The 11,288-nt window shown below is 40.8% G+C and overlaps 1 protein-coding gene across 4 annotated transcripts in view; it reads left to right on the forward strand.

The window, feature by feature from the left end:
- snx13 (sorting nexin 13) overlaps window positions 1–11,288 on the forward strand; it is a 53,069-nt gene extending 41,781 nt beyond the window's left edge. For 3 of the 4 annotated variants that reach the window (XM_077506392.1, XM_077506391.1, XM_077506389.1), the window contains 21 exons: window positions 850–971; window positions 1,056–1,174; window positions 1,309–1,413; window positions 1,492–1,580; window positions 1,650–1,733; window positions 1,813–1,951; window positions 2,031–2,119; window positions 3,150–3,249; window positions 3,316–3,509; window positions 4,577–4,681; window positions 4,770–4,940; window positions 5,024–5,093; window positions 5,507–5,685; window positions 6,532–6,639; window positions 6,727–6,837; window positions 7,095–7,256; window positions 7,333–7,404; window positions 7,493–7,638; window positions 7,751–7,819; window positions 7,900–8,012; window positions 9,202–11,288. In XM_077506392.1, the coding sequence (XP_077362518.1) occupies window positions 850–971; window positions 1,056–1,174; window positions 1,309–1,413; window positions 1,492–1,580; window positions 1,650–1,733; window positions 1,813–1,951; window positions 2,031–2,119; window positions 3,150–3,249; window positions 3,316–3,509; window positions 4,577–4,681; window positions 4,770–4,940; window positions 5,024–5,093; window positions 5,507–5,685; window positions 6,532–6,639; window positions 6,727–6,837; window positions 7,095–7,256; window positions 7,333–7,404; window positions 7,493–7,638; window positions 7,751–7,819; window positions 7,900–8,012; window positions 9,202–9,437 (2,583 nt within the window). In that variant the 3' untranslated portion in view covers window positions 9,438–11,288. The remainder of the gene's footprint in view (window positions 1–849; window positions 972–1,055; window positions 1,175–1,308; window positions 1,414–1,491; window positions 1,581–1,649; window positions 1,734–1,812; window positions 1,952–2,030; window positions 2,120–3,149; window positions 3,250–3,315; window positions 3,510–4,576; window positions 4,682–4,769; window positions 4,941–5,023; window positions 5,094–5,506; window positions 5,686–6,531; window positions 6,640–6,726; window positions 6,838–7,094; window positions 7,257–7,332; window positions 7,405–7,492; window positions 7,639–7,750; window positions 7,820–7,899; window positions 8,013–9,201) is intronic. The other variant, XM_077506390.1, reaches the window with a different exon arrangement.

The raw sequence follows: 11,288 nt of genomic DNA on the forward strand, positions 1-11,288 counted from the left end.
CAATCTTGCAATTCATGGGAATCCTTTAAGGATTCCAAAAAAAAAAAAAAGAAGCCATTGTTGTCTTGTGCTGGTTCACTTGGACACACAAACAAGGTCAAATGATGATTTTGGTTTTGTTAGTCCACTTTTTCCAGCGATTCTTTATTCAAGCTTCTGATTGGCTTTAAAAAAATAAAATAAAAAATACAGTTAAAACGCCATCTGTTGTTGGGAATGTGCTTGACTACCTTTTGAGTGCGTATTCATGATTTTTTTTTTTTGTGTGTGTGAAAATTTCATATTGAGATCATCATGACCAACATGATGGCATTTAGTAAAAGTCACTATATAAACATTGCAACACGTTTTATTTTGAACATGAAAGACAATCAGCAACTGTATGCATGTACTTCGCGACAAGCATTAGAAATAACAGCCACTTAGAGGACTGCATGAAGGATGTCAGTGGTCAATCTAAAATTTTAGTTGATTATGTTTTTCAGTTTATAGTGATATATATATATATATATAATATATTTTTTTTAATATCCATGCATCACCGTAAGTAATAAACTATGGTAAACATATTCACAGATGAGTGCCTTTTTCAACAGTACTTAGCTGACATTAACAAGGCTCTCGATCCTAAATGCAATTTTTTTACAAAAGCTTTTACATGACTTTTTGTCAGCACTTTTTTATATCACCATTAATAATTTAAATGATAATACTTTGAAATGTAAAATGTCAATTCGCAGTGGAGAGATTGATGAATATTAAGGATAACATTAAACAACGATTTGTATTTTTTTTATCTGCTCCCTCACATTTTTCCACAGCATGCTTGTTCTCCAATTGTCCCTGCAGGTGATCCAGTTTGCTTTGAGAGATTATATCCAGTACTGGTACTACACACTGAGTGAGGATGAGTCTTTCTTACTGGAGATCAGACAGACGCTGCAGAACGCCCTCGTCCAGTTCTCCACGCGGTACGAGGCACACACTTTGAAACAACTTCATTAATTGGATCTCACATTTTTTTTTATTTTTTTTTTTTCTTTGTGTCTGTCAAGGTCCAAAGAAGTGGACTGGCAGCCTTACTTCACCACTCGCCTGGTGGACGACTTTGCCACCCATCTGCGTGTCTTTCGTAAAGCTCAGGATCGTCTCCCAGACAGGGAGGATAAACAAAGTAAGCGTGTACACGCACTGATCAGTCACATGATCGTTTGACTGAGTGCACACGGGCATTTGAATACAGTTGGTTTTGTAGCAGTTAATGACAAGGGCAAAGTATGTTTGACTGATTCATGTTGTCTAAACCAGGGGACATAACAGAAGAGCTGATAGACTCGTTTTTCGAGGCCGAAGTGGAGATGGAAAGGAAGATTTGTCGAGACGTCGTGTGTACTTCTCTTAAGGATGAAGAAGGTAAACAAACTCACCTCTGTTACGTTCTCTGTGTAAAACAAACGTCAATGTGATTTGTTTGCTGGTATTTTGTGTCAGGTTTCCTCCGGGACTTGTGCGAGTTGCTTCTGTATCTGTTACTACCTCCTGGAGACTTCCACAACAAGAACATGAGATATTTTTTAAGAGTGAGTGCGCATACGAAACAGTCACCTCAACCTGCGTTGTTCTAAATTCACCTGCATGTGTTTTATTAGGAGGTGTTGGCACGTGGCGTCCTGCTTCCTCTCATCAACCAGCTGAGTGACCCAGACTACATCAACCAGTTTGTCATCTGGATGGTACCAGTGTGACACTTTAACAATATGCAATAATTACATTTACAACGCCGTGACTCTGAGTGTGTTTGTGTGTCTTGAGATCCGAGACTCCAGCTGTAACTATGAAGCCTTCATGAACATCTTGAAACTGACAGACAAGCCAGCAGAGCTGGAGGCCGTAAAGGACAAGGTGATGGAGGAGCTGCAGTACTTGCGCTCACTGGACACAGCAGGCGATGGTGGGTCAAATACTTCACAGTATAAGTCTAGATACATCTTGAAATAATACTGCTTGGTTCGTTTGTGCTTTTGTTATAGACATCAATGTGATCAAGAACCAAATCAACAGTCTATTGTTTGTGAAGAAGGTGTGTGAGACCAGGATCCAGAGATTACAGTCTGGCAAGGTAGGAAACTACATTTTAAAGGGATAGTTCGGATTTTTTGACATGAATCTCTTATTTCATCCTCACTTCCAGTGGTGTGCAATCATCACTGACTTACCCCTGACAGCGTTCTGTGACACCGCCGGGCACTATTGTTCTGTTCGTTCGTATCACTGCGCGGTGCCCCGCATGCAGCTGACAGACGCGCACTAATCTGCAAGTTGTTTGTCTTTTCGAAGCCGGAAGTTGTGTCTATCAGCTGTCTACATGGCTTTTTTTTCCGGAAGGGAGTTTTGTATGGAAATGTATCACTCTTTTGAACACAAATCGTCTTTGAGAAAAAAAAAGGCTTTATTTACTTGACCCCAGCCAACTTGCCGGGCTATTTTTCTCTCGAGCAAAACCGGACCAGAACTCGTGTCACAGAACGCTGTCAGGGGTAAGTCGGTGCTGATCACACACCACTGGAGGTGAGGATGAAATAGAGATTCATGTCCAAAAAAAATCCGAACTATCCCTTTAACAGTAGATTTGTTTGTTTATTAAGGTCGAAGACTTCTTTTACACCCTCATTTGGCTACAAAAAATAAAAATAAAAATGTCATTTTAATAGTAATGTTTTTCATCTTTAAACAGCTGAAGACTTGCTCACAACTACCAAACATGAATTATTTTTCACAAAATATTGATAAACAACAACAAACACACAAAACATGAATTATTTTCCAGACATGAAATAATTGGTAGCTATCAGCTAAAGTTGCTTGAGGTATGTTAAACAAAATATCTCAACATTTAACTTTCTCTCTTTGGATAATAATTTGTTCAAAATCTTAATGGGGTCCACAGAATCTTCATTAGTTTAAAAAAAAAAAAAAAGAGCGAATATACTTGCTCCACACTCACTTAATTGAAAATGTTTCTAAGTAAAAAGAAAAGAAAACAGTGTTATGGTATCTACTGCAATTGTTGAAAGAAATTTTTATTAAGCTTAGAGACTGACTGCAGTATCATCATCTCAACTTACTGACCATATGTCTTTGCCCTGTAGGAAGTGGATGCGTTGAAGCTGGCGGCCAATTTCGGCAAGCTCTGCGTCATCCCACTGGATCACATCCTCGTCCACAACATAGCCCTGCAGTTCTTCATGGGTAAATGCGGAAATTCCCTCACCGTTCCTCAACTTCACTTGCGCTAATCACATTTTTTTATCGCAGATTTCATGCAGGCAGCCGGCGCCCAGGCAGAGCTCTTCTTCTGGCTGACCGTGGAAGGCTACAGGGTGACGGCGCAGCAGCAGCTGGAGGCGATGCAGCGCTGGCAGAAAGATGGCAAGAGGCAACCCAACGCCACCAAGGGGCTTCTGAAGGCAGCCGTGCTGGGGGTCTTTGAGCAGTATCTCTCTGACAAGGTCAAACATTCATCAGGGAATGCATTCTGACCGACAACAGAATGTGCCAGGCTTTCCACGAGTCATTAAAAAAATATTACAAATCCTTAAATGTTTTGTTTGTGTGAAAAATAAGGCCTTAAATGCCATTAAAGCATTTATATGATGTCCCAGACATGAATTAAATGAAAACACCATTGGTAGACTGCCAGTTAGCAACGAATGAGGTTGCTCGAGATCTCTAAGAGGTCTGCATGGGTCAACTTGCTCTTTATTAGACCTTTGGCTTATTTTATTCAGCAACTGGGTACGGTAACCACTTGTAATTTACAATGAAGAAAGAAGAAAAATGTACTGTTCCCATCACCAGTGTCCAACATGAAACGCTAATGACACCTAGTGGTATAAACATTTTTTACCTCGTCACAAATTTACAACTCAATGTTTCACATTCCTTTTCACTGTATGATATATCATTTTAACTTCAAATTACTATATTAAATACTACAATGCTATAAAATTGCGGTATCATTTAACTAAAATATACAACCTAGTTGTATTAGGTAAACATATTTGTCCATGTTAATTAACAAGAGTGGACCAATTGTGTGTGTTTTTTTTTTTGTTTTTTTTTTTTAATGCCTGCAGAAACCCTGTGTGGATTATAAATGTAACTCACCATAATGCACCAGACTAACTTAACCTGAAATTTTAGAGGTGCACACTGTAAATGGATGCACAAATATTCACTTTTCCACTCATTTTCACTATATCACTGATAAATGTGCTGAAGTGTGGGGCAGAAATTTGTCAGCAAAAAATGTTCAATAATTAAAAAAATAAATAAAAAATCAGAGAAATTGTGTGGTCGCACGCGCGCGAGTGGATAAAACATTTCTTTGTATTATATAAAATTTTTGGGGCAGCATTACAGAATTTTTTTTTAGCCCAGTTTGACTTGTGAGAGACAATGTATAAATTGACCTAAAATAATAATGCTGATTCATCATAATGAGAAGGTTTCTTGTATTTGCAAAAATGTACCGAATTGACTTTATTTGAGCTTGTTGTCCTTGTTCTCCCAGCAGGCTTCTCCCAGAGTTCAAGTGGACGAGGACTCGATAACACGCTTGGGAGAAAAGCTGCAGAAAGATGATCCCACGCCTGAAATATTTGATGATATCCAGAGAAAGGTATGAAATGTCTTCTAATTTAGGTAGTTGGTGTTTTTTGTGATGATGAAAAATGCAAGTCATAACTAAATGTGATGTTTTGCCTCAGGTGTACGACATGATGCTCAGGGATGAGCGCTACTACCCGTCCTTCAAGCAGAGTCCGCTCTACGTCCGCATGCTGGCCGAGCTGGACATGCTGAAAGAGCCCAGCTACCGCGGCTCCGACGACGGCGACGGAGAATCTTTCAATGGCTCCCCGACTGGAAGCATTAACCTGGTGAGGCCTCACTTGCTCTCGCAGGGAGGCTGATGTCCATGTACAGCTGTTGACTAGAATTTGTATTTTTTTGTCTTTTACAGTCTTTGGACGACTTGACCAACTCCTGCCATGATGAATCTATGCAGCTCCATGCTTTCATCTCTGACACGGGTACACACACCACATATAGATGTTTTTAAGGCCGAATTATGTTTCCAGTGACGTAATTCCACTTTATCCCGGTTATTATCCCACTTACAAATATGGATTATTATTATTATTATTTTATTTTATTTTTTTGTATTAAACCTGCAGTGTAATCCAGCCTCATGTTTGTTTCGAAGTGCTGATAGGCCGTTTTGTTTTATCGTCCATCTTTTTGGCGCCATTTTCTGTCTTTCTTTGCTCTTCCCATCACCTTTTATTGTTTTTCTCTTCTTTCTTTTCCCTTTATTTGTCCTGCCGTTTTGTCCTCATCCTCTCCCTCCACGCTGCACTCTTTGCACCCGCATGTTCTTTTCTGTCCTTGACCCACTCGTGCTCCGGTCCTTCCCTCTTGCGGATGTATTGTCGGGGTGGGGTAGCTGACGCTTGTATTCCCGGCTTGTGGGCTGCCGCAGGTGTGTGCAATGAGCATGGGAAGACGTACGCGCTTTACGCCATCACTGTATTCAGACGCAACCCGGACGGCAGCGAGGATTGCTGGAAGACGTACCGGCGCTATTCGGATTTCCATGACTTCCATATGAGGATCACTGAGCAGGTAGTTTTTTTTTTTTTTTTTTTTTTTTGATGGTGGTTGTGTGCATTTATGTGAGAAAGAATGTATTTGAGCGCATCAGTGCGTATGCATGAGAGCCTATAATATGTGAGTAAATGAGTGTTACAAAGGTATGAGTGAGTGCGTGAATGTGGTGGACCCAGCGAGCGAGTCCTTGTGCGAGTGATTTGTGTGTGACTCTGTGATATTTGAATGTGAGACCGTGTATGACCGTGTGAGAGCTCTCAAGTGTTCTGACTTTATGAGTGTAGAATCCGGTGAGACCATGAGAGAGAGAGCGTGAGAGTGAGTGTAGAAACTGTGAGAGTGATGTGTGGCCTGAGAGAAGGCGAGAGTGAGGGTTGTTATTGTGTGCGCATGAGTTATTATTTGAGAGTGTTATGTGTGTGGGAGAGTGATGTGTGTTGTGTGCACGTCAGTGAGTGCATTTGAGGAATGGTTAGTGTGTGAGAGCATGTGTGAGCGTCTGAATGTGACTGTATGATCGTGATCGAAAGTGTGAATTTGAGCATGTGAGAGAGTGTGGTCGACCCTGTGTGATTTAATTTGTTTTGTGTGTGTGTGAGAGAATATAGTGTGGGTATGAGTGTGTGTGAGTGTACCTGAGTGTTATGTATATGTGGGAGTTAGTGTGTCACTTTATATGAGTATGAGGAATTTACAAATACGATTATGAGAATGGTGAGAGTTACGTGTACACATGAGTTGTGAAAGCGTGAGCATGTGCAACTGCGTGTGGTTTGTGTCAGCATATGAGAGTGGTTAGTGTGAGTGAGGGCATGTGAGAGATTTATCTTTGACCTCATATTAGCGTTGTTGTACTTTCAGTTTGAGAACTTGACGTCCATCCTGAAACTCCCAGGGAAGAAAACCTTCAACAACATGGACAGAGACTTCTTGGAGAAGAGAAAAAAAGACCTCAACGCTTATTTACAAGTATTTGTCTTGCATATTAGTCTCATGAACTTATATTAATGCCCATAATTATGAAAAACATACCGATGTCTAATATGTGTGTTGTAGTTGCTGCTGAACCCTGAGATGGTGAAGGCGTGCCCAACTCTTCTCCCGTACGTCTATGACTTCCTAGAGAACAAAGCTTACAACAAAGGCAAAGGGGACTTTGCACGCAAGGTAAAAAAAGCAAAAAAAAAACATAGAATTGTTTTGGAGCAGAGGTATTAAGTAGATTAATAGAGTATTGTGGAAACTATCATTACATTGGAAGATCACATAGGAGTCTCAGATGCACAGGAGAACAGTGAAACACTTTAATACATTCATCCAGGTACTGCTGTCTGCCGCAGCTCACACCCTGACACTCACACAGGGGAATTGCCAACAAGTCACAGTCTGTAAAATGATCATTAAATGTCGCGTTCCCTCGCCAGATCGACACGTTTGTCAATCCCCTGCGGAGCTCCATGAGGAACGTGTCCAACGCCGTTAAGTCCCTCCCCGACAGTCTGGCCGAGGGCATGAACAAAGTGTCGGACAACATGGGCCGCATGTCCGAAAGACTGGGCCAGGATATCAAGCAGTCCATATTCAAGGTGCTTCCCGTCGTCGTCATCATCACACATCTGCTCTTATCCTGACAAATGTGACAATGATCGCTTTCTATTCCAGGTGCCTCCTCTCCTCCCTAAGTCGGACATCGACCCCGAGCACTGTCGAGTCTCCGCCCAGCTGGACGACAATGTGAGTCGACCCGCTCGAGGGTCTCTGCGGATTTAAAAAAAAAATGTTTGTAATGCAAATCTCCCACATCTTACGTTTGCACGAGCAGGTGGACGACAACATCCCGCTGCGCGTCATGCTGCTGCTGATGGACGAGGTGTTCGACCTGAAGGAGAAGAACCAGTGGCTGCGCAGGAACATCAAGAATCTGCTGCAGCAGCTCATTCGAGCCACTTATGGCGACACCATCAACAGGTAGAAAAGGAACATTGAGAAAAAAAAGAAAAAAAAAAGAAGACGACGACAAACGTTCACAATTTGAACAGTTCTCCGGATGCACATACGTCGTGGTTGCTTTGCCTTTTAGGAAAATTGTGGACCACGTGGACTACTTAACTTCTCCAGAGCAGGTGGCAGACTATGTCAAGAAGTTCAGGTCATTTTATTTTATTTTATTTTAGCTCTTATTAATCCTACTTGGAGCATTCTTGAATTTTCAATTCCGACCTCCTACAGAGACTCGTATTGGCCTAACGGCATTCTGGCCGAGACCCCGCCCCGTCGGGACAAGAGCATCAGGATGAGGACGCGAGTCGCTGCCAAGACAAGTCTGCTGGGCATCATGCCAGGTGATAACACACACAAAAGTCCAAATCAGATGATGAAATTGACCAATTAGGATGATTTTAGTGTCAAATATAAATGCAATACTTTGCAAACAAGCATTTGGGCCACCCTAGAAAGAAAAAAAAAATGCTACGAAATTAACGTTAGCTTTCAATGATAAAGTATGATATTTTCTCGATTAAAATCAGAATTTCATCAGAATAATTTTTTTACCGCTAAAATTGTAATTTAATAAAATAAAGATGGATTTTTCTAAATGTCAAGATGAAAGCTCAAACATTACGACAAAGAAATGTGCAACTTTTATTTGTCAAAAATAGACAACTTCATTCTCATGGTCTTATGACTTTAATATCAATAATACTGTTAAAAATAAATAAAAAATACTTTAGTCTTCTAATATTACTCTCTTATGGACCACTCCATCAGCTATGTGGCTGCTCTCATGCACGCCACTTGTGATATGAATTATTTTCTTTTCTTTGTTTTCTTGAAAAAAAATATATTACTCCCCTCAAAAGTAAAAAAAAAAAAAAAAAAGTTGTGGAAAATATATCTTTTTCTCTTAAGACTGAAAATAGACCACTTTTTCCTCAAATATACATTATTCTTTCTATTATTCAAAAAAATCCAACTTTATTCTAGTACTTTTGTCTTTAATAAAAATATACAACTTTAATGTAACTTTTTTTCACACTGTATCCCAAAAAGAATCTCTCATACTTTAATATCACAAGTTTTATAAAAATGTAATTTATTGCTGATAGAAACAAAATTAGGACATTCATTCAATTAAACATGTTTTCATATAATTAGTTCAATAACGTTGAAGACATACATCACTGACTTTTGAAAATCAATTAAACTGGTGAGTGTGAATTATTTGCACTTAATCATTTAGACAGTAAGATTTTTTTATTATTAAAAAAAACAAAAAACAAATTACATAGTACTGTAGTACATTTGAAATTTAAAAAAATTGCCCGATAAATGTAATATAATTCTGCGATTGGCTGGCAATCAGTCTAGTGTGTACTAGTGTGTACTGCCCAAAGCCGGCTGGGATAGGCTCAAGCACCCCCCCCGGCGACCCTTGTGAGAAACAAGTGGTTCAGAAAATGGATTGATGGCTGTCCGTATTCCAAATATTTAATGCAATTTTGAGATACGCCATCCCGCCCTCTTGTGCAGACGAGCTGAAGCACATCATCGGCGCGGAGACCACGCGCAAGGGCATCCTGCGCGTCTTCGACATGTTCCAGTACCAGCCCATGAACCGGCGGCTGGTCTACGTCTTCCTGGAGGGCTTCTTGGAGACCATGTTCCCCCAGTACAAGTTCCCCGAGCTCTTCGTCAAGCTGCACTCCCGCTCGCCGCGCGTCCACAGATACGGCCACAAACTCAAAGGCTCCTCCCTCAAGAGGTGACACGAGTGGACCCAGCCAGATGGACACGGACACCAGGAGACGCGCCGCACATGCACACGCACAGACTTAAGAGCTAAACATGAATTTGGGGCAAGGGGCTTAATGTGAAGGTGTGATGCCCTCGTCTTCTCAATGAAAACACTCCAAATAATAATAACAATAATACGGATTTCATGACACACAACACCGCGTGCGTCCCACATTGCAGCGTTTTAGTCTACAATTAGTTTTGGATGTTTTTTTTTTTAGTTTTGCTGAACCGGGCTGGTCAGTGCTGCCCCCTGGTGGGCCCGTGAGTACTGTACCGTTTCTTTTTTTCTTTTTTTTTTTAAACTGCAGGAAGCGATTGCAACCCACACTTTGCCTTACCTTCTTTTTCGCTTCCACTCACCCCCTCTAAATGCTGTAGACATTTTTAATCGCAAAAGCTGCACTCTTTGCGTTCATAGCAACCAAATATGTCAATAGCACTGGCTAACGAGGCGCTGTTTTAAAAAAAATAAAAATAATAATAATAATGTGACTGAACATATAAAGGTAGAATGATTTTTTTTTGTATTCTTATTCACGCCACGGCGCTGCTTTTCTTTTGTACGTGTGTGTTGCAATCGGAAGCCCCGCCCTTTAACTGTCCACCATCACCCCAGATGACCAAAGCTCACGTTGTTGCGCTCTGTGAAAGATGTATGAAGCGAAACGATGCAACGATGACCTCACAGCGTGTTCGTGTGTGCGTTAAGGCTCAGCTGTCCAGGCAAGCGCACTGTGGAAGAACAGTTTGAGCATTTATTTGATTCCATTCAGATCAATATACTATTAATGCACTTTGTCCTCACTATTGGGACAATTGGGAAAAATAATAAAAAATCAAATAATTGCTCAAATGACTTTACATCCACGTCAACGAATGTATCCTGAGTGTGTGTTTAGTGCGAGTGGTCCAAACGGTGGGAGCGAGTCGGCCTTAAGACGACGCATCCGCAGTGTGAAACTGACAAGAAGCTCCTCCACTTGACTGAAGGACAAATATTCCGAATCACTTTTTAGACGGCGGACAGCAGGTCTTAATATTTTGTGCAATATTACTTTTCTTGTACGCATGTGCATTTTTGAATTATTGTATAGTGAACCAAGAGATTCATGTTCTTTTTAAAAACAAAACATGAAATGTTTCTCCTCCTTAGCCCAACAACTTACAACATTCCATTGTACTTTTTTTTTTTTTTTTTTTTGCTTTTACAGACTTGTTTTATAAGTCACATTATTAATTCCTTCCCAATGGTGTGGGCATGTTCTCTCCCTGGATTTACCTTTTATTGGCGAACTAGCTTGTATGGCAAGTTAGGATGGGTCTGGCCCCGCCCCCTTCCCCCACCCCATCCAAACAGCCTGTGAGTGACATCGCTGCTCATGAGCACTTATAGTAGCAACTGTGGGGAGAACATATATTTGCTTGGACGGAGGAGCACCTGTCTCTGCAGTCATTGGTCGGAACTCAGCCACGGTGGCCTCTCATTGGCTGATAAACTGGACTTCGTGTTCCCACGCTGCACACCGCTCCATTCAGGAAGGTGTTTTTTGGGGGGTTTTTTGTTTTTTATTTTAACCCAGTATACATCAAAATGTGCATATTTGTGTACCGTTTGTCAATAGTGTGCCTAAATGTACTGTCAACTCTATTTTCATATTTTGCGTTCAACAAAAAAAAAGAAAAAAATCCGAATGTCATAACTTTAAGCAACAGAAAATTACTTTTTGTTTTATTTTCATCACGCTGACCAACAAACCCTTCCTGAGAGCAACTGTGCTCGCAACAGATAACACTAATAAAAGGTAACTCTGACTAACTGA

The sequence above is a fragment of the Festucalex cinctus genome, chromosome 19 (assembly GCF_051991245.1).
Source record: "Festucalex cinctus isolate MCC-2025b chromosome 19, RoL_Fcin_1.0, whole genome shotgun sequence".
In the NCBI taxonomy this organism is placed as follows: domain Eukaryota; kingdom Metazoa; phylum Chordata; class Actinopteri; order Syngnathiformes; family Syngnathidae; genus Festucalex; species Festucalex cinctus.